General features: G+C 33.9%; 3 protein-coding genes across 3 annotated transcripts in view; 1 reads left to right on the top strand and 2 right to left on the bottom strand.

Moving 5' to 3' along the window:
- Positions 1–22,822, bottom strand: part of LOC131806916 (N-acylneuraminate cytidylyltransferase A) — a 545,636-nt gene that overhangs the window by 376,630 nt on the left and 146,184 nt on the right. The window lies entirely within an intron of this gene.
- Positions 6,795–8,293, top strand: LOC101898751 (uncharacterized). Its single transcript, XM_005175258.4, has 4 exons — positions 6,795–7,132; positions 7,193–7,360; positions 7,425–7,702; positions 7,759–8,293. Exons 1-4 carry the CDS (start codon positions 6,810–6,812, stop codon positions 8,217–8,219), a joined length of 1,230 nt encoding a protein of 409 aa, XP_005175315.2. The 5' UTR covers positions 6,795–6,809; the 3' UTR covers positions 8,220–8,293.
- Positions 8,276–9,586, bottom strand: LOC131806917 (uncharacterized). Its single transcript, XM_059131801.1, has 3 exons — positions 9,098–9,586; positions 8,858–9,017; positions 8,276–8,799 (listed from the first exon to the last, which is right to left on the bottom strand). The coding sequence occupies exons 1-3, from the start codon at positions 9,261–9,263 to the stop codon at positions 8,430–8,432; spliced, it is 696 nt and encodes a 231-aa protein (XP_058987784.1). The 5' UTR covers positions 9,264–9,586; the 3' UTR covers positions 8,276–8,429.

The raw sequence follows: 22,822 nt of genomic DNA, 5'->3' as shown, positions 1-22,822 counted from the left end.
TAAACAAGAGAATAAGATAAATAGGCATTGCCAATAAAATCATTCATTAGTTGTGAAATGAGGTTAGTTGAACAACAAGCTTAACTTCCAGTTGGAAACGTGGATTTCATACAAAAGAGTCCACTAGACATAGCATTTTATTACCGAATAGTATACGATGTCCAATAGTTGGCCCTTCGAATTGTGGAAAAACTAATGTAATGATAAGTTTGATCGAAAGCCCAAATGGACTAAAATTGGAAAATATGAAAATATGAAAATACCGAAATATGAATATATTAAGAAACTTATTTCCTCTATCAAGGGTTTGCGATTGTTTACATTCAATAATAATGTGGATGTCGTGCAACCAGAAGAAGTAAGACAAAACTCTATAATGATATTCGATGATGTGGCTTGTGATAAACCAAATAATATTAAAATCTACTTCAGTATGGGTCGTCATAAGAATGTCGATTCATTATATTTATGTCAAACATATACGCGGATTCCCAAAACATTTATTGCTTGATAATGCAAATATGATTATATTGTTCAAGCAAGATAATTTAAATTTAAAACATATATGAGTGATATGAGTTTTGAGAAATTTAAAGAAATATGCCATGAATGTTGGAAGGAAAAATATGGATTTCTAACAATCAGCAAAGATGATGATATTAACTCTGGAAGATATAGAAAGGGGTTTCATATATTTATTCAACCATAGATATATTTAAGTCACTTTTTTTGTAACTACTTCTATTAGTACAATTACAACCATGGAAGAAGAAATGTTGAAACCTTTTGTAAGATCCAGAAATGCATTGAAAAGAAAATTGCAAAGCATTAAAAGGGGGGAGGAAGATAAAACAAACGAATTGAAAAATACTTTCAAACCCATAACAGAGCCAATTCATAAACTATTAAAATTATCGAATGAAAATGCCTCCAATTTCCTAGTACCTAAGAAAGGTGATATTGAGTCATATAATAATTCTTTTGCTATGAGTACACCGGTAAAGAAATTTAAACATGATATTAAGCCAGAACCTAAAATATTATGAGAGGAAGAAAACGAGACTGAATATACACTTGCTAACGATTCAAAAGATGATACATTCTATTCTGATGTTGATGATACTTTTAATCTTTCCCTTTTGAATAAAAATAAAAAATTGGATACAGTATATGGACCGCACAAAGATATTCATGGTGAATGGAAATTTGGGGATAAACCATTAAAAGTTGATGACCAGAAAATAATTGTTGGTAATCAGCATTGGGCATTTACACCAGGGCTATTTAAACTTCTCTTTTATAAAAACCCTAAAAATTATGATCCCTCAGAATTAGAAATATACAAAAAAATTTTGCTAGACTCCAATGCTCATAAAGTAAATTATAGACACAATGAACGAATCAAATCCAAGATTCAAATCTAGATAAACCCAACTATATACTGGGATGATCCCAATGAATTGACAGAACGATTAAAGCTGTTGCTGGCATCACAACAAGCCGGAAACAATAATCATACAAATGAGATTGATTCTATTATTGAAGAACTAAGAGAGGGAAATATAATATATTAATAATTAAAAGAAAAAAATCGATGACAGTTGATAAGATTGGTTAACATTATAATTTAAAGTATACCTCAGTCACACTAGAGGGAAATGTTTCGAGACTTCTGGGAATCAATATTGCCGAAGATAACAATCTGGACACACAAAATTAGAGGATTAGAAACCTTGCACCCACGGCGGGAGGATCAGACGCGGTCAACCAAGCATACGTACATTCGCAAAACAAGAACCTACAAAAGATATTAAAGAAGAATGTTTTTCAAGAATGTTCTGATATAAGACAAGAAATATCACATTTGAATAACTCGCTGAACGAGCTTTATAACATTTTATCAAAAAATACATTTTCTCGCCCACTGTAAAATACTAGTCTAAATAAAATATGGAAAAACGAGAATTAGTGAATGAACTACATACTTAACATCAGTTTGAAAAGAGTTATACGCCGAACTGGACAACTGAAATATTTAAAATAAAAAACCATAAGAATAACAAACCCTAAAACGTACTTGCTAGAAGATTTAGCAGGAAACCCAATACAAGCTGTTTCTACAGAGAAGAACTTTTACCTACAAAATATCCGAATATATATTTAGTTGAGAAAATTCTAAAAACAAAGGGCACCAAAGTTTTTGTAAAATGGTTAGGATTTTCAAACCAACATAAATCATGGAAAAATAAGAATGACGTATTGTAACATTTTTTTCTTTTTTAATTGGAAATAATAAGTATAAATACTCAAGTCCATATTGTTTTTAACGTACTACAAATTAGAATCTTGCAATGTCAAGAACATTTACTTTGACGGGGAGAAATTCAATTTTATGCTCGAATTATTCACCACCTATATCATTAGGTGATGTTGAATATGAGTGTGCTTTAATTGGTTTCCAATCATATAACTCAATTCCTAACGTGGATGACCATAATAATTTATTTCATATCGGGGATGATATTATAAAAATACCAATAGGATCCTATGAATTACAAGATATGGCAGACTTTTTGGAATCAGACTACAGAGCTATTCATATAAACAGATCTATTGACATTAAAGCTAATAATAATACATTACAAGTAGAAATTACATCTTCTCATGATGCTATTTATTTGAACAAGGAAAAATCTATATTGAAGCTATTTGGTTTCACGGAAACAGTTTTAGATCCGGGAAAGAAGCATATCTCAACACTTCCCGTAAATATTATGAAGGTGAGTGCCATACAAATACAATGTAATATTGTAACGGGGTCATTTATAAATAATTCACCTGCACATATTCTGCACGAATTTTCTCTAGATTTTCCACCAGGCTATAAATTAGATGAGAGGCCGTGGAACCTTATTTATTTGCCGGTGAACGCCAAGGAAATTACTCGTCTTGAAATAATAATACTAGATCAAGAAGGGCGATTAATAGACTTTCGAGGAGAAACAATCACACTTAGAATTCATATAAGACCAAGACAAAAATGATTATCTACAATATATAATAAAAAACAATCCTCTAAAAACATTCAACATCAAGTTGTCAAACCGACAAGACCTTTTATAACCAAAGAAAATAAAGAATTTTTAAAATTACTTAAATTAAAAGTAAACCCCAATGTCTGAAATACTTAATATAAATGATCGACTTTTTTCCGATGGGAATATTGTAAAACGCGATTATCAAAATAATGATGAAATACGCATAAGCATACAAAATCAACATCTTTACCTATTACCGCCGGAACCTTTTTGTACATTGAAGGTTATTTGAGAAAACAAATGGGGAAATGTCCCCAAATTCAAGACTTAGGAATAATTGTGTGCATCAGGTGCTGAGTTTACTACTAACTCTTTTAACTTTTGTGTACCATGAAATCGATTGCTTGGATTTGTGGAAGACTTCAACAAAGTAATTTGTAACAGCAAACATGATTTGATTCTCTTGCGGAGTGCTAATGACACAAATGTGTGTTTTTAAACAGACTCAAAAGAATATATCCGTCTAACAATCACAAACATTACGTGGAAAGTTTAACACATTCATTTGTCTGACTATAGAAAAATTAGTTTCTTGAAAACTATGAAAGACGGAAAGATGTTACCTATAGCATTTCGAAGTTGGGATTGCTATTTTAATCCAACATTTATTGGTGGAAGGAAACATACATGGAATGTCAAATTGTCGACAAATCATGAAAGACCACGATATGTGGCTTTAGTATTCGAAAAGGACAACAAGTTTTTCCATTGTGATCTTCAAAACATTAAAGTTTATTTGAATTCGGAGACTTATCCCTGTGATGATTTAAATCTAAAATTCTCTGAGAATCGTTATGTAATACTTTATGATATGTATATCAAGTTTAAACAGACATATTTTATGAGGGACCCACAACCAAATCTAACCTAATCTAGTTTTAAAGACAACTCAGTTGCTCTTATTGACATAAGCAGTCAAAATGAAACAGTAAAAAATGGTCCAATTGATTTAAAGATCGAATTTGAAACAAATACACAAATTCCACAAAATACTTCATCATATTGTCTTTTTATTCATAATCGTATGGTGGTTGTTCTTTATTTTAACGTAATAAAGTAAATTTAAAAAAAAACAAACGTATGTTTTAATTTAGCATATTAAAAATAGATTGTCCTTCTATTGGTGAAGGTAATTCTATGTTAGGTATATCATTAATATTTAAATTTAAATCTGATAGGGGTATATGTACCAAGTCTAATGGGTTTGATGTGCAAAAATTTGGCAATATAATTTCCACATTCATTGGAGATATGTAATTCATTGAGGTCCAAATCTACATCCATTGGGATTGTTGAAGGTAAATTGCTTGGATCTGAAAAGTCCTCGTTAGTCCTATAGTGTCCGCAAGCATAAGTATGTATACCATCTTCCCTAATAAACCGTTTGTCATCTTGAAAATCATATACATCATGTTTCCTTAATCTAAATGTGTGCATGCTATTAAAATAATTTTGTTTATTGTACAGACAATCTCTGTACGTATCAATTGTATATTTCCTTAACATACATGTTTTGACACCCTTCGATTTTTTACTTTTTCGCTATTGCTCACTTTAATAGCATACATTTTTGGTCGAAGACCGACAAACTCAATCATAGTTTTACCTGCGTTCTCATCTTCACCTTTTTATTAAGAAGCGGTAGTTTATAAACGTTAGATGGGGAGAAATCAGATGTATCGAATAGTGCCTTTATGTCGTCTAGAGTTAGTTCTCGATAAAGGTCCCGACCACAAAATGTTAGTATAAACGAATCGGTATCCATTCAGTATGAATTCATTTCCAAACTTTACTTTTAAAAAGTAAATCATACATCACCCATTTGGATATCTTTAGAACACAGAATCCTAAATAAATGGGTTTCATTTCAAAACTAAAAACTAGGGAAATTTGGTTTTGAAATAAAATCTCTAGCACCCAAAAGTTTTCCATGCGACTCCCAATGAGTTCTAATCTGAACAATTTTTTTGTCAACATTTTCCATTGTTTTTCCGTAAACAGAATTATTGAATAATTTGTATAAATCTTTTTCGAAAGCATTTGTAGCTTTGGCTCGAAGGTTATTATTTTTCATAAAATATTTTTCCAGCCAGTTAGATTGAGTGAATGATAAACATCTATTAACTTTTTTAAGTATTAAGTTATGTTTCAAACACTGCTTTAAAAGTCTATAATGAATGGTGTAAGGCTTTTTGTCTGAAAAGTCTGCAATTAGTTTTTTGGCCTTGGATCCCCCAATACATTTGTTGTCTGGGCAAAAGGGTAAATCATTATGTATATCATGAAGATTGGCCGGATATTCGATTTCTACATCGAAAATGAAACCAGTTGGAGAATCATCCGGAATTGATAATATTTTATTAATGTCATTAAACTTTTCCAGTTCTTCCTCTTCTACCCATTTAAAATCCTTTATTGGAAGATATTGTGTAAGTAAATATTAACGTCAGGTTTACTCTGATCGCAATTTGACATACTAGGGTTATTGGCGACAGAGTATCTAGTTGAACATTAAGTTAGCCCTCCTCTAATAACATTTTTACAAAAATTATACATATTGATGTCTGTAAAAAGCTCAAGTTCAACATCAGTACAAAGCAGCATGGCATCCCAAGACAGCGAAGGAGCTGTTATATATTGGCATGGATCAAGTTTGTGAACTCGTATGCATAGACCACGGAAATTTTCGAATATGTCGGCTAAAAGCAAAACATCTGTTTTTAGATATAATTCTAAATAATCTTTAAGAGTCTGACTATTAAAGTGGTTCCAAACACGCAATACATGTTCATAGTCCTCTAATGAACACTCACTATCTGTTAACTTATTATGAAATTCTTCTCTGGTGGGCAATTGATTTTCTAATAATTTGTTGAAAGAAGATATATATTCATACGGGAAAACACCCTTTCTAGTCATAAGGTTGAAGTCGGCATCATTTGGAAATTGTATGCTAACTGCCTTAAATTCAGAGGGCGGAAGATTTTTCGCTAAACTATCCAAACTTGCTGACATAAACCTAAAACTGTCTAGGAATCTTAATTCTAGGTCAGGTACATTTTTCTCTCTTTTTTCAGAATCAATAGAATTGTCAACTAAATTGCTTGTGTACTCTTTCGTTTTAATAAAATATGACATGGACACGTAATCTGACTAATTCTTTCCAAATCTGACTAATTCTTTGATGAAAAGATGACAGTCGTATGATGAGAAATTATGAAAAAGAATTGGGACAAATCGGGAAACACGATATTCTAAATTGCAACTATTGTGTGCAGCACCTCGATATTTACCTGCTAAATTGCAATGGTCTTTCACTCTATCATTTCCTAACTCTGTTTCACATATGTGACATAGTCTACTGCTATCAAAGTCCTCTAATTCTAAAAGTGTCAAACGATTGATTGGTCTAGTCTTCGTTAAATAATCATTAAAAATATATTTAGAATCTTTAATAAGATTTTCTAAGAAGTCATTGTCTGCATTGGGACCACTAAAAGATTTGAACTTTTTTAAATTATTATCAAAACTACAATATATACTATAACTAAATGCACATGGTATGCTAGAAACACAATTGGAGCGAACGACGAATTTCGCCCTACGCGGCGACAAAATGAGCCGCGAAAATTCGTCGTATGGAACACAATACCGACGAAATTATAAAACAGCTGATAAAGTTGTTTACTTTTTGCTGATTTGTTGACTACAATGAATCAGAGAATTGTAAAGTTAATTAAAATTGTTAAAATAATAAACATAATGCATATTATAGTAAAAGCTTATCTGCTTGTGCGAAAACGTTTACGGAGAAGATGGTGGGTACGGCCAGTGAACATTAAAAGAAACACTGAAGGATTCCAGAGAATGGCTTTTACGGAGCTAAAATTAAGAGATGAAGAGCACTTCTTTAAAGCTACAAGGATGACCGTGGAGAAGTTTAATGCTCTTCTAGATTTGCTTAAACCACGATTGCAAAGATTTTCAAAAAGAAAGCCAATTGACGAGGAAACACGTTTGGGCTTAACTCTAATGTAAGTGTTTGCTGAGAACTAATTTCCAGACAACAATTGATCCATATATTTTATTGCCAGATACCTAGCTCACGGTTGCAGTACACAGTTTTTGGCATGGACATACAAAATGGGTGTTTCGACTGTGAGAAAGATAATTTATGAAACTTGCGATGCGATCTGGAGCGAGCTCCATGAGGTATATGTTTCCCAACCTAATCACCACAAGTGGAAAAGCATTGCTGAAAGGTTTGGAAACTTAAATGTATAGTGTTAAATAAAATAATAATATATGATATATTTATTTGAAAAGATTTTACACGAAAACAGGCATGCCGCATTGTGTTGGGGCTATTGATGGCAAGCATGTCAACATCTTTTGTCCAAAAAATAGTGGTTCACTTTTTTATAATTATAAAAAAAGTTTTAGCATTGTGCTAATGGCGGTATGTGACGCGGATTATAATTTTATGTTTGTTGATGTTGGAGCTTTTGGCAGCCAAAGTGATGGTGGAGTCTTTGCAAGAAGTTCGTTTGGAAAAATGATTTTGAGAAATCAAATTAATCTTCCCCCTGATGATAAACTACCTGGTAAAAGATTTTGTACATTTAATTATAGTAATTAAATTTTGAGTTTATACATTTAGGCACTGATAAAACGTTTCCGTATTTCTTTGTGGGAGACAATGCTTTCCCTTTGAAGAGAAATTTAATGAGGCCATATCCTGGACGAAGCTTGTCTGCCGCTAAACAAAATTTTAACAAAAAGTTATCTGCCGCTCGTGTATACATTGAAAACTCTTTTGGCATTTTAACAAACAGGTGGAGGATTTTACATACAAACATTCAAGTGTCACCCAAAAACGCAGATAAAATAGTTTTAGCAACGGTAGTTCTTCATAATTACCTAATGTTAGATAAAACCTGCGGATATTTTGAAGAAAGTTTGGTGGATCACGAAGAAAATGGAGTAATTATTCGTGGTACATGGAGGCAGGCATCAGAATCCCAGCCTTCTATCCGAATTTCCCATGCCAACCGTTCATCAGCAAGTGCTTTTGCTGTGAGAGACGAATTAACAAACCACTTTTTTGAAATTCATTCCTGAAAAATTTCTTCGAATTCAATTTCATTAATATTTTAGTAATCAAAAACATAAAATAGTAATAAAACAAAACCAAAACTCAAATGTATTTAATACAAACTATATACTAAGGCAACATTTAATGTCATTTCAGTCATAATTAAAAAAAAAACTTAAAAAACAAAAAAAGAAAAAATTCAGTTCATAGAATTGAAATTTAAAATTAAAAAAAAATCAAGGTATGTTCTGGGCAATTTCCTTGTAAACTAAGCTCACGACCTTAGCCTCGATTTCTGACATTGTGACCTGTGGTAAATTCGACTCAATTAGTTTTTGGGCCAAGCTTTCGAAAAGCAACAAGGTTGAGTTGCGGCTAATTTCACTCCCTGAAGCAATTTCTCTTACAGAATTTGCACACTCCTGCATAACCTGCTTGAAGACCGTAGTTATTTCTGCGTCCGCGTGCTTCTTGGTGTACTTCGGCGGAGGTTCGTTTGTTTGGCTGCTGCTTTCGTCAGTTAGCAGAAAATCGTTGACAGAAGACGACGAGCAATCAAGAATGCTTGGCAAATCATTGTCTATGTTATCAATGTTTCCAATTGTTCTACTCAAATGAAAACACATTAAAATTTGGTAGTAACATATTAATAGAATGTAATTACGTTCGTGCATCTTTGTAGTCATCTAAAAACTCCAGCGACTCCATATATCTCCATCTTTTAGATGGGCTTGGTGCGCCACTTCCGGAAGCAAGCTGAGCTGCTCTTTTGCGCCTCTTGTAGGTATCTCGGAGCCCTTTCCACCGTTTCCTGCAAGCTTCACCTAAATTTTTCAATTAAAGATATAAAGAAATGTATGTAAGTACATGTGTAAAACAACATTGTCATTTATTTCTTGCTTACCCGACAAATTGACCAAGCTGCCAATTTCCTCCCATACTTCCGTCTTTTTTTGAACATTCTTGTAGTCTTTTGAGGCCAAATTATACAAGAACTCATAATTCTTTACGTTCTCTATTAAAATTTCAGTTATGTCCATCTTCTCTATTATAAATTCACTGATATCCATCTTCACTCAGGCGCAAGTACACAAATAAATAAACAAATTATTTATGTTTTTTTATACGAATAACAGATAGTAGAGTGACCATAACAAATTTTAAAGTAAAAAGTAACTTTATTTACTAAAACACATAAAATTCGTACAAGTATGGCCACCTTGTACTGTTTGTTCGCCGGTCGCCGGCGTATGAAATAGAAATAAAGCTAATTGAGTTCGCGGCGACCGACGAAATTTTCGCCGGTGCCGTGATTGTGTGCACTTCCATATACACATATGTGTTTTATTTTTGACGACGAACATACGCCGCGACAAAATTCGTCGTTCGCTCCAATTGTGTTTCTAGCAGTATATGTTTTTTAACGTTACCGTTTTTTTTCGTTAATACCCACAACTAACGTCCTCCACAATGCTTTCAGCATCAGCATATACAACAAAGGGCACTCTCTCCTTTTTATAAAAATTTTTAAATTTCAATGTGTTGTTTGTCCTTTTCGGGTAAAATTGTCACAACACCTCCGCATTCCTTCTTGTGTCCCTCAAGGATTTTATGTGTGGTAAAATGTAGTAGTCATCCATCACAAATATGAGTTGCATTCATACGTTTTGTTAGCTGGTTTCTCAATAACTTTAAATGAAAAATATTAAATTAGTTAACCAAAACATGTTTTGTATTATCGTGATTTTATATTACCGTTACATATCTAAAATATGTGTGTAATGAAATTGTTCTCCATTATGTAACAACAACAAGTTGATATGATGATGCTTATTCATTTTGGTAAGGTAGTAAGAACCAACAACTTCCCCATTTTCGTAGGCAAACACGTGATGTTATTATTATTTTCTTCGAAAAATTTGGATGATGTATAGATTCGGTTTCCATTTGCTGGTTCACCGAGTGTGGACACCACACAAAATTTAAAACAGAATTCATCATTATTTCTACTGTTCAAACAGGCCTTTTTTGCTAATGAAAATGTTGTTTCAATGTACTGGGAACCGCGAGTCAAACTGGCTTTATTAATGTTAACATCAATTTTAGGAATTTTCTAAAGCCCAGCCAGAATCTTTCTCTTGAAATTCTGACATATTGTTGAGATTATGGCCAGCATGTTTAAGGCCAAAGTTAGCAAGGTCATCTTCGACATGAGTAAACACTTCAGTGCTTACAGTAGCATCCTTTGATGTTGATGGACCATCTTGTTCATTTGTAGGCTTAATGTATTTTTATATAAATTTCTCTTAAAAAATTGATTTTTTTGAATCAAATAGTTATTTAGAATTGAAATTCCTTCTTTCCTTTCAATGTAAAATATTGTAAAAAAAACATCACAATACACATCTTATGAGTCTATACTCATGTTAAACATTACATAGCCAAGCGAATGGTGTTGTTATTAAACATATAGTATAAATAAATATATTTTTTTCTTTCCTAGTTTTCAAAACTTTGAATTCAATATATTTTCTCTAATCGTGAACTTTAAAGAAAAAACTTATGACTAATTAAACAAGTTTGTCCCAAATTCTATGCCCAACTTTTAATCTGAAAAATAATTATTCATACAAATACAAAGCATGCCTTCAACTTCTAGGCTGACAAAACATGTCAATAATCAATAATGCATCTGAAATATGACCAAAACAAAATATAAACAATGTTTCTGTTACAATTTACTTTCGTCACAAGCATGTATTTCGTCACAGCATGTATGTGGTCGGACTTACATCTGGACAGAGCGACACACAATTCTAATATAATTTGTACTGATAAGAGCATAATTGTCTAATGAAGAAGAGTGGTCTGTGGAACAGGGAGATTGTTTCAATGCCATGGAAGAGGGGACGGTATAGAGCAATGGGAAGATAGAAAAGTATGTGGAAGAGGGGGTATAGTGGAGAACGATTCTGAATAGGGAGTTGGAGGAAGAAGGGGGGAGAAGGGGGACAGTGGGAGGCGGCACTGAATAGGGAGAAGGGGGATAATGGAAGACGGTGCTGAATAGGGAGAAGAGGTGGCGGCAAGAAAAGGGAAACCATTACACACCAAAACAAAAAAGTTTTTTTCTTCACACTTACCAACAAATGACGGCGCGTGTAAGCAATAAAGTCTGGATGGACACACAAACATATGCTTAAACATACGGAAGCTGGTCAATAAACTGGACCTTCTCGGCTTAAAAATTGGCCAATCCCGACTAAAAACGGGCCTAATCTCAACTCTAACAAGGCCAACCCTCACATTCTCCAACAATTGCCGGCACGTGAAGCCAATTAAATCTAGATGGACACACAAATATATGCTTAGACATACAGAAGCTGGTCAATAAACTGGGACAACCCAGGCTTTATCAAGGATAAATCTCTAAAAGGTCAAAAAGGTGGCAAAGGAAATTCATTTTATTGACTCTGTACCATCACAAATACCCTACTAATGTCGAATATATCAGCAACATACCGAAAAAGGAGGTACCGTTATATGTGGGGTATACGTAGGCGTGGACATGCAAAGACAATTATCCGTCATATGTTGTAGTATCAATTAGGATCTTCCTTAAGTTGTATTTACAGTTTTCTAGTTCTTTAACTTGTTAACTCAGCACTTTTATGTAACTCATTTATCAACGTATCAGTAAATCATTTTATCGTTAATGTGACATATATTTATTTAGGTTCATTGACTATTTGCAATATTTAAAATTTTAATTTCTTCACTTTTGTATGAATAATATTTGACCTATTTTTACTTTATGCAATTCATCAATTATGCTATGAAATTATTTTTATAATAGAACGAAAATAATAAAAAGAGTTAGTCAGTTGCCTTTCATGAAGCAACCAGAATCAATTTGTGTTCAATTCCTAAACATCGTCTTTCCTTCAAATTTAGGTGCTTGCAAGGAGATTTTAAAGGACTATAAGTGTCAGTTCAAGTTTATGTGTTTGAACCCCACTAGGTCCTAGTTTTATTAACACAAAACGAAATTTGAAACAATTCCAAGGAATAATGCTGCTTAATCATGAAAACCCATTTACGAACTTAACCTACGTACATGTGTGCAAAATTTTGGTCTTCTATGCAATTCATTCGAAAGATTGTGTATTTGCTACAGATATCTCTAAATCGATTTAGAAGTTAACGCTGATCAAAAATATATACACTTTGTTGGGTCTGACATGAGTATTTCGAGGAGTAAGAAACGGAATGACAAAGTTAATATAAGCTCCATAAAATGGTGGAGGGTATAAAAATAACAATTAATTAATATAAAAGTAATAATTAGTTGACTGAATGTTAAACCTACTACAAATAAAAATGTTTTGACTCTTTTTATACATTTCTTTTTTATAAATTTTCAAGCTTCATTCGATTTGCAAAAGTTTCATATCCACTGCAAAAGATTTTATTGCAATTTCAAAAGGTTTCATATAATTGAATTTAAAAATGGTATATGTGGGTACTTTACTAATCTTGAACTTATAGCGTTGTCAAACTAAATGTAACTTTTTGCAATGGAAGCGAGGGGAAATTAAACGTCTTGAAATTGGAATAAAAACCTTTGCTATTGAAATGAAGCCATTGCAATTAATAGGAAAGTTACATAACAAAACAATCAATTAAATATTTCAAATGTGTAGATAAAGTGGAATTATTGTTGATTATTGATTTCTTTGCTTAGCAATATAAGTTACTAAATCAATAATTACTGTAATAACAAGTTTTTCTGATAGATATCATACAAAATATTTCCATAGATAAAAAATTGACTCTTATTACACATATTGAATGGGCGGGTCTGAAATGTGGAATGAAGCTCTAATATTAATCTTACCTAACAATAATGTCGCTATATGTATGATTCTTGACACCAGATCCATTATGTAAACAGAGCAGTCTGATTGTGTGAGCTGTTGAATAGTTCGCTTTGTCACGAACAAAATCTTATGCTTCGTTGAAAAGTTCCGAAGTTCAGCTCTTGCACATCTTAATTTTTGGTAATAAATTGAATGGAACCGTTATATGGAAAGAATACCAAAACGGGAACACATATAAAACATTTTCTTCTACAAGAATTATTAAAATATTTGTTATGTTCCTTTCTATTAATCTAACAGTTTCATTTGATTTACATAAAGCTCAAAAAGCTTCATTTCACTTAATAAAGTTTTATTCCAGTTGCAAAAGCTTTTTTTATTTTCGTTGCAAAAGTTTTCATCTCCGCTGAAAGAAACCTCATTTCAATTGCAAATGCCATACATCACTCATTTTTACTAATTTGACTCATTTTTAATACCAAGATTTCTACGGACTTAAAAGACAACTGTGTAATATACATATTATTAACCTACTTTATTTTGTTCGAAAGCTAGAGTAAAGAAAGGCAGATATGATTAAATCGACCTAGAATTTTGTACCGCTATGTTAAAAAGCGAAGCTCCTCAAATTAGTCGAATATAAAACCGAAATGTCACGCATATATCATTTTTTTGCCTATCCAGGAGAGCTTCATAGTGTTTATTTGTTATATGAAATTTTTCTTAAAGGAAATGAAATGGAAAGGAAAAATATTAAATTACACTTTGGTAGTTGGAAAGAGAAACCGAAACCATTAAAATACTAAGTTAAACTTTTTGCAATTGAAATAAAACCTTTTGCAAATGCAGTTTTTAAATGTATATAAAGGAACATAAGCAAATATTTTGATTTGCAGTTTGTAAAATTGGCAATTTTATACTGACCACCACACTCTGGATGTCAAACCCAACAAAGGACATAAACTCTTCATTAGCAAAAATTCTAAGTCGATTTAGCGATTTAATACCCACGTCTACTAATATAATTTCTTAATTTTTAATTATTGTAAGAAAAAAATTTGTGCTTTACTGATTTCATATATTTTCTTTTCACATAATCTTAATATAGCATTGTCAATGAATCTTTTGCAGCTAAAATGAATGTTTCATGTTTTAGCGGAAGTGAAACCTTTTGCAATGCGAATGAAACCTGTTGTAACGGATATGAAATTTTTATACCCTTCACCATTCTATGGAGGGTATATAGCTTTGTCATTTCGTTTGTAACTGCAAAGTATATAGATTCTGGATCAGCGTAAAATTCTAAGACGATTTAGCGATGCCCGTCTGTCTGTCTGTTGTAATCACGCTATCTTTCGAACGAATTGAGATAGAAGGCTAAAACTGTTCATATATGCATAGTTTACCAACAGGCAGGTTATGGGTTAATGGGCCATGTTGGTCCACGTTTTCGTATAGCCCCTATATAACGGTACCTCCCGATAGTCGGTATTTTGATAATTTCAGAGACATTATTCACGGGACTCGTTTCGAATTTCGTATTGGAAGATTTTAATGTATGCTACAACCTATGGCAAAAAATTTCGTATGCAAGTCCACGTCTTCATTTAGTCCCCATATACGGTTTTTAATTAAGTGGTAATTTTCAATTTTTTTTTTCTTTTTGGAAAATTTTCAAGTTTCTTCTAAATGGTTTAGGGCATTAAAAGTTCGACCCAGCCGAACTTAGCTGCTTTCTTACCCGTTTGAAAATCAAATGAATATTGGTTATTAATATCTACGTTTACCTATATTAGTTTTTATTTTTTATACCCTCCACCATTCTATGGAGGGTATATTAGCTTTTTCATTCCGTTTGTAACTCCTCGAAATATTCAGAATAGACTCTACAAAGTACATATATTCTGGATCAGCGTAAAGTTCTAAGACTATCTAGCAATGTCCCTCTGGCTTTCTGTTGTGATCACGCTTTTTCATTCCGTTTGTAACTCCTCGATATATTCAGAATGGACTCTACAAAGTATATATATTCTGGATCAGCGTAAAGTTCTAAGACTATCTAGCAATGTCCCTCTGGCTTTCTGTTGTGATCACGCTAAAATTTTGAATACATGCATTAATAGGCAGTTTAAATTCGTAAATGGGCCATGTCGGTCCCTGTCTTCGTATAGACCCATATGACGGTACCTCCCGATACTCCGAATTTTCATGATTTTTACGAAATTATTCACCGGAATTGTAACAATTTTCCTATTTAAAGTTCGTAATGGCTACTACAGCATATTACGAAAAATTTCGTGAGCAAGTCTTCATATGGTCCCCATATAACGGTTTTCCATTATGTGGTAGTTTTCGGATCTTTATTTTGTGGAAAATTGCAAGTTCCTTCCAAATGGTGGAGGGTATTAAAAGTTCAGCCCGGCCGAACTTAGCTTAATTGTTCAAATTATTTTAATAACAACTTTTCTAAGGCGATTTAGCCATGTTCGTCTGTCCGTCTGTCTGTCTGTTGTAATCACGTTATCTCTCGAACGAATTGAGATAGAAGGCTAAAATTTTGCACACCTGTTTATTTTTCCAGTAGGCAGGTTAAGTTCGTAAATGGGCCATGTAGTTCCACGTTTTCATATAGCCCCCATATAACGGTACTTCCCGATATTCAGTATTTTGATGATTTTAGCTCCATTATTCACCGGAATTGTTTCAACTTTGGTATTTCAAGTTCGAAATGGATACTACAGCCTATGACAGAAAATTATCTGTGCAGGTCCACGTCTTCGTATAGCCCCCATATAACGGTACCTCCCTATATTCGGTATTTTGAAGATTTTAGCTCCATTATTCACCCGAATTGTTTCAAATTACGTATTTAGAGTTCGTAATGGGAACTTCAGTCTGTTACAGAAAAATGTCTATGCAGGTCCAGGTCTTCGTATAGCCCCCATATAACGGTACCTCCCAATATTCGGTATTTTGATGATTTTACCGCCATTATTCACCGGAATTGTCTCAAATTACGTATTTTGAGTTCGTAATTGGAACTACAGTCTGTGACAGAAAAATGTCTATGCAGGTCCAGGTCTTCGTATAGGCCCCATATATCAGTACCTCCCTATATTCGGTATTTTGCCGATTTTAGGTACAATACCCATCGAAATTGTTTGAGATGTGTTATTTGAAGTTTGCAATGGATGCTACAGCCTGCGACAGAAAATTGTCTATGCAATATGGCGTTATGTGATTGGAAAATGATATTGCAAACCTTGTGTAAATTTAGGTTATTTTCCAATAAATTCCAAAAACAAGAAAAGGAGCCAGCTTCTAAACTCTTTTTATTTTCCAAATTATATTCTTGCAAAGCGTTCAAAAATATTACGCGCCAGTAATCCCAACTTTCCAAATTGTTTTATGGACTGAGAAATGTGTGAAAAAGAGTTCAACTTTCTACAAATCTTTCCAACGTTTCCAAAAAAGAGTCTTTTTATGCCCTCTACTGTTCTCATTCCGTTTGTAACTCTTCGAAATATATATATATATATATATATATATATATATATATATAGTTTGTGACATTTATATAAACAACAGCGGCATAACCGATATTGAGGGTTTATGCCCATGAAATTCTGTCCAAGTTTACGCTTACTCACTAAAACTTTAGCTTACCATGGAAGGCCTTGTTTTCAAATTATGACCTTCAAGTTTTAGACAAAGAATCTATTACAGGGTTAAACAAATTACAAAGAGGCATAAACGTGTGTATTTTGTCCATGTCAAGTTATGATGTTTCGACAAGAGACTGGGATCCTATTCTAGTTCTCCTGTGTCTTCAGAGATTGCCTTATAACTGTGCGGTACTTTGGGAACAAAGCATAAAGAACAAATCTACTTTGTCTTCGTGGAAAGATTTGGATCAGTTTCTTACAGAAAGGATCAAAACTCTGACCTGCTTGCGTGACAGTGATACACGTTCCCATTCCACGAATGGTGCTACAAATACATCAACTTCCCAAAGAACCCCTCATTTCTCAAGGTCATCTCAAACATCCTCGCCTTAATCATGTGTGCTTTGTTCACAACAAAGTCATAATCTGAGAGTTTGTCATAAATTCCTCACACTTTCAGTTCCTTAAAGAATCAGCACCGTTAAGAAACATTTCTGTTGTCTTAATTGTTTGTCTCACGGACATAAAGCTTCTAAATGCAACAGCACTACATGCAACAAACGGCATCATACGCTGTTACACTTCGAGGTCACGCCTCTTCCGTCTTCGACACTGTCTAATTCTAGCAGTTTAGATCAAGTACATCTACCTATAACCTCTACGGGTATTATATCAGGGTCTTCAAACCGACAGGTATTTTTTACCACCAGAGCAGAAAAATATAGTAAGGCACAGCTATGGTCCATATTGTGCACAAAGGTACTACGTCTTACTACTACTACTACAGTCTTAATAGACCCTGCTTAAGAAGCATCTTTTGTTTCTGAACGTATGCAAAAAAGATTGGTAAGCAATGCCCCATTTGTATCATTTCTCCATTGGATGCTACGCGGACCATGGAAACTAATGCTCTTGTTTTGCCGACAATTGCAGAAAATCTGCCATCTTTTTCTGCTAGACGTGACACCCTTGAGCAATTGCCAAATTTTCGTTTGGCCGACCCTGATCCCTTTTCTTCCCGTACTTGACCTATTACTAGCTGCAGATCTTTATCCGAAGATCCTGCTTGAGCAAATGTCTTAGGATCATGGGTAGCACAGAACACCGTCTTCGGCTGAATCATTACTGGTCCAATGCCTTTTTTTCAGGGATTCTCCTTAGATTGGGGTAAATGACTGGAACTTTGAGCTACTTTAGTCACATCTTCCATACGGGCGCTTTTCCTATACGTGTTTAAGGTATATGTCTGTTTTCCTACAGAAAACACAACGATTCCATTGCCTACACTTCGCCTTCCTACTTGTTACGCAAATATTGGTCTTCGACTAACTGTATCGACACCGTCATATTTATTTCATAGTTTACGCAAATTATTTTCAATCACAGACAATACGGCCATCTGTACTTCATTTTTAAAGAGGCATCCCATATTGTTCATCTGGTATCTTTGGAATGCCAAATCCTAAAGCAGATGATACGCATCTATAATTATTTATATTGCTGGATCACGGATCCATAATTCTCATAAATTTGACCGAATGGGAGGAACGAAATATAATACAGAAAGCGGCACTTTCATCCGACGACGATTTTAATTCTTCTGCCACTCCAACGGAGTTAGTTATATTCGATGTTTCGCGTCGTATATGCCTTTTTCGTATCAAATATGGAAAAAATTTAGTTTGATGGCCTTGTTACAGCCGCGAAACATAGAGCTATATAGTTGAAAAACGACCTACTGTTTTTTGGTCATTCTGACCAACGTTCTTTCCTATTTACATTTTCGCTTCCTCTCTACTTGTCATATGAGTTGGAAAATTTAGAATGATGGTTGTGACGATGGATTACGTCCCGTACAATAAGTAACAACGATTTGATGGCTGCGCTGATCCATGAAAACAAGTTCCCAAAATCGAAGAAGAATCTTGTTAAGATTTTCTTCGTCAGATAGACTGACTTTAAAGGAAAAGACTGATAGATATTGAGGGGGAATAGAAACAGTAATGATCCAACCAACGACCGTATTTTGTGCTATTAGGGAGCCTTATATATTTTTCTTCCACAGATAGACTGACTTTAATGGAAAAGACTGACAGATATTGAGGGGGAATAGAACCAGTAATGATCCAACCAAAGACAGTATTTTTTGCTATTAGGGAGCTTAATATGTTAGTGTGAACTCCCTGTAGAAGAATCTTCGAATAAAGATCTGCCCACAGCAAAGGGTCAAACGCAGATTTGACAAAAGAGAATCGAAGTCGCAATGGACAGAAAAAGAAGGCAGATTGCCAAAGATGGAAGGTACAATCAGTGCAGTAGTTTCCATTAAAAGCGAAGCATCCAATGGAGGAATTATACAAATGGAACACAACTTGCGCGACGTAGTCGAAACAGAAATAGTAGCAACAGTTGTAGTGGAGGCGATGCCAAGTATGTGCTGTAAGCGATCTGTTATAAGAGAAGCCTGAAGCAGGGTCAATTAATGCTCTGGCAGTGAACGTTGTACCCTGGTGAAGGATGTTCACCATTGCCGGGCCGAATAGAACATTTCGACTTTGAGCGGTATGAAATATATGTCTATTTGAAGAGCTGGGAGTTATACCTGTAGAAGTGGAGGGTTGATTGGAAGAATCTACGTTCCTAACTTCAAAAGTTGCTGCAGTCGAAGACGTAGAATTATCTCAATGTAATAGGGAGTGATGTCTTTTATTACATTTACTACAATTGTATGGACTACTGCAGTGATTGACTAAACGTTCAGGGGGCAGAACATTTAAACAACAATTATGTCACCTAGTGGTGTTAATTCTTTCAGGAACTGAAAGTTTTAGAAATTTTTGGTATGATGCATTTGTTGTGGACATAAAATGCATGTCAGGGTGCTCGGGATGGCCTAGATGACGAGGGTGATTTACGAGGCGTAAAAGTAGTGGATCGATTCGTACAAGCATTCGTGAAATGTGAACGAACCTCTAATGTCACAAAGACAGGTAAGATTTTGTATGCGTTCTGTTAGAAACATTTGGAGTGCCTTTGAAGACATATGAACACTAGAATAGGGTCCCAGCCTCCAGTTGACACATCACAGTTTAACATGGCCGAAATGCACCCATTTATACCCCCTTTGCGACTTCTTTAAACCTAAACTAGTCTCACTGTCCAATACTGGCAGGTCAAATAAAAGTTTAATTTGGTGGTTCACCAAAATTCATGGATTGTCGTACGTTTGTTTTAGGATTTCCCACGTAGACCAAAGTTCGCCACGGGTCTTCCTGTTTAAATGACAAAGACGTTCAATGTCACTAATGCCAGTATTGTTAATATACACTGCCGAGAATAAGTACTAAATGTAGGGCAAGATAGAAAGTCGGCGCTAAATATTTCTATGTCACAAGGTGGTAGAATTTAACCAGAATTGTCACCACCCCAGGATGTGAGTGATGAGTTATACGATATGGGCGAATAAGGAGTAGGCTGATTGATTGTATTAATCTCGGAACGAGATATAGTCCTATTACCTACGCTAGCCTGAAGAGACGATGTCACAATGGATGACTGAGCCGGAGCCCGAAGTTCATCTAACTTCCGGTTGATGGAAGCTAAAATTTTAGATAATATCTAAATGCGACATTGTATTTAGTGTCAGCAACAGTGATGTCCTCTTCTGATGATGTCTGAACTGTCTTCTTCAGAAATATAATTAAGTCACTAGTCAAAACCTGTTCTTACCTTTTCCCAAAATGTTTTGACCTCAGCTCCCTGTAATTCTAAAATATAGACATCGAACTCTTCGTCCCTTTAGGAAGTGAAGTTGGCATCAAATTTAACCAAAGCATCAGTAGCTCGGATGAACCAATCTAGAGGTGTGAGTGGCATTTTATTTCAAACAACTGAACGTAATTCAGAAACAAGTTAAAAAGCAGTACGGCCGAACTTTGAATACCCTCCACCATTTGGAACTAATTTGGAAATTTAAATAAATAAAATCCTTAAAAAATTCTGTTAAATTTTAAAAATACCGAATATTGCCGTTATATTGGGGTCTATACGACGTGGACCTACATAGGCATTGTTTCCATTAGCCATTCGAAATTTGAAATAAACGGTGAATAATGTAGCTAAAATCATCAAAATATCGTATATAGGGAGGTACCGTTATATCGGAGCTGTGCGAAGACCTGGACCTGCATAGACAATTTTCTGTCGCAGGCTGTAGCATCCATTGCAAACTTCAAATAACACATCTCAAACAATTTCGATGGGTATTGTACCTAAAATCGGCAAAATACCGAATATAGGGAGGTACTGATATATGGGGCCTATACGAAGACCTGGACCTGCATAGACATTTTTCTGTCACAGACTGTAGTTCCAATTACGAACTCAAAACACGTAATTTGAGACAATTCCGGTGAATAATGGCGGTAAAATCATCAAAATACCGAATATTGGGAGGTACCGTTATATGGGGGCTATACGAAGACCTGGACCTGCATAGACATTTTTCTGTAACAGACTGTAGTTCCCATTACGAACTCTACGTAATTTGAAACAATTCGGGTGAATCATGGAGCTAAAATCTTCAAAATACCGAATATAGGGAGGCACCGTTATATGGGGGCTATACGAAGACGTGGACCTGCCCAGATAATTTTCTGTCATAGACTGTAGTATCCATTTCGAACTTGAAATACCAAAGTTGAAACAATTCCGGTGAATAATGGAGCTAAAATCATCAAAATATGGTTATATGGGGGCTATATGAAAACGTGGAACTACATGACCCATTTACGAACTTAACCTGTCTACTGGAAAAATAAACAGGTGTGCAAAATTTTAGCCTTCTATCTCAATTCGTTCGAAAGATAGCGTGATTACAACAGACAGACGGACATGGCTAAATCGCCTTAGAATTTTACGCTGATCAATAATATATATACTTTGTTGGGTCTGACATGAGTATATCGAGGAGTTACAAACGGAATGACAAAGTTAATATACCCTCCTTAGTATGGTGGAGGGTATAAAAAAATTAGAAAAATGTTTAAAGTTTTTGTGGAAATCTGTATTTTGTTTTGGAAAATCTGCGGAAGAAGTAGCACCAATACCAAGAATTCTCAAAAAACGGTTTGAAAAAACAATTTGTACTATGAAAATCTGCATAACGTGACAAAAAAATTCAGAAAATAATGTAAGAATCTAGAAGATTATGCACGAATAATTTGTGTGAAAATCCAAAAAGTTAAAGTTTTTTTACTTTAAAGCACGTGATGCTTCAAGAGAATTGATGAGTTTTATTAAAAAAATACACAGAGTCGTTGACTAATCGGAATAATGTATTGTACATACGGCAAAATATTGAGGATTAACTTGATTAAACAACAAAAAATCTAAAAATTTTGAAAAAAAATATATTCAATCAAAATTTCTCTCAGTGTATTCAAAATTTCGTGAAATATTTTAAGTGTATCTTAGAATACATGCAAACTATGATGTTTGATAAAATTCAAAAAATTCGAAAAAATATTCAAAAATGTCAATAAAACCGAATATAGAGTGCATGGACTGTAAGATGTACATTATCAATCGGTAGCAATCAACAACAAAATAAATACAAAAATGTTTTATGAACAAATTAAAATTTTTTTTGGTTTAATATATATTATATTTATATAAAAATGATAATATTTTAATAAATAAGACCGAGTGCGTGGACTGTAAGATGTACATTATCAATCGGTAGCAATCAACAACAAAATAAATTCAAAAATGTTTTATGAACTAATTAATATTTTATTGATTTAATATATATTATATTATATTTATATAAAAATGATAATATTTTAATAAATAAGACCGAATATAGGGTACACAGTGTCGAAAACACAAATTAAATTCAATTCTAGTTGATATCCGAAGGATTCAACACAACAAATATCCGGTGTGAACACCCCTAATAAATTTGATCATATGAAATAGATATGTATGTAAGTGTAAAATATGTCACAAGGTGGCAACAATCAGCAGATATGACCATTACTCTTGCATATGGTAATTGTTGTTGTAATGATTTTGGTGTTTTTG

This window comes from Musca domestica, unplaced genomic scaffold (genome assembly GCF_030504385.1).
Source record: "Musca domestica strain aabys unplaced genomic scaffold, Musca_domestica.polishedcontigs.V.1.1 9, whole genome shotgun sequence".
Taxonomy (NCBI): Eukaryota; Metazoa; Arthropoda; class Insecta; order Diptera; family Muscidae; genus Musca; species Musca domestica.
Note: the sequence above shows the minus strand (reverse complement) of the source record. Positions and strands in the feature narration are given on the sequence as shown.

Coding starts and splice junctions, on each gene's coding strand:
- LOC101898751 (XM_005175258.4), top strand. CDS start 6,810: ATGAATCAGAGAATTGTAAAGTTAATTAAAATTGTTAAAATAATAAAC. Junction 7,133..7,192: donor CGTTTGGGCTTAACTCTAAT/GTAAGTGTTTGC, acceptor TTTTATTGCCAG/ATACCTAGCTCACGGTTGCA. Junction 7,361..7,424: donor TGGAAAAGCATTGCTGAAAG/GTTTGGAAACTT, acceptor TTATTTGAAAAG/ATTTTACACGAAAACAGGCA.
- LOC131806917 (XM_059131801.1), bottom strand. CDS start 9,263: ATGGATATCAGTGAATTTATAATAGAGAAGATGGACATAACTGAAATT. Junction 9,018..9,097: donor CAGCTTGGTCAATTTGTCGG/GTAAGCAAGAAA, acceptor TGAAAAATTTAG/GTGAAGCTTGCAGGAAACGG. Junction 8,800..8,857: donor GACTACAAAGATGCACGAAC/GTAATTACATTC, acceptor TCATTTGAGTAG/AACAATTGGAAACATTGATA.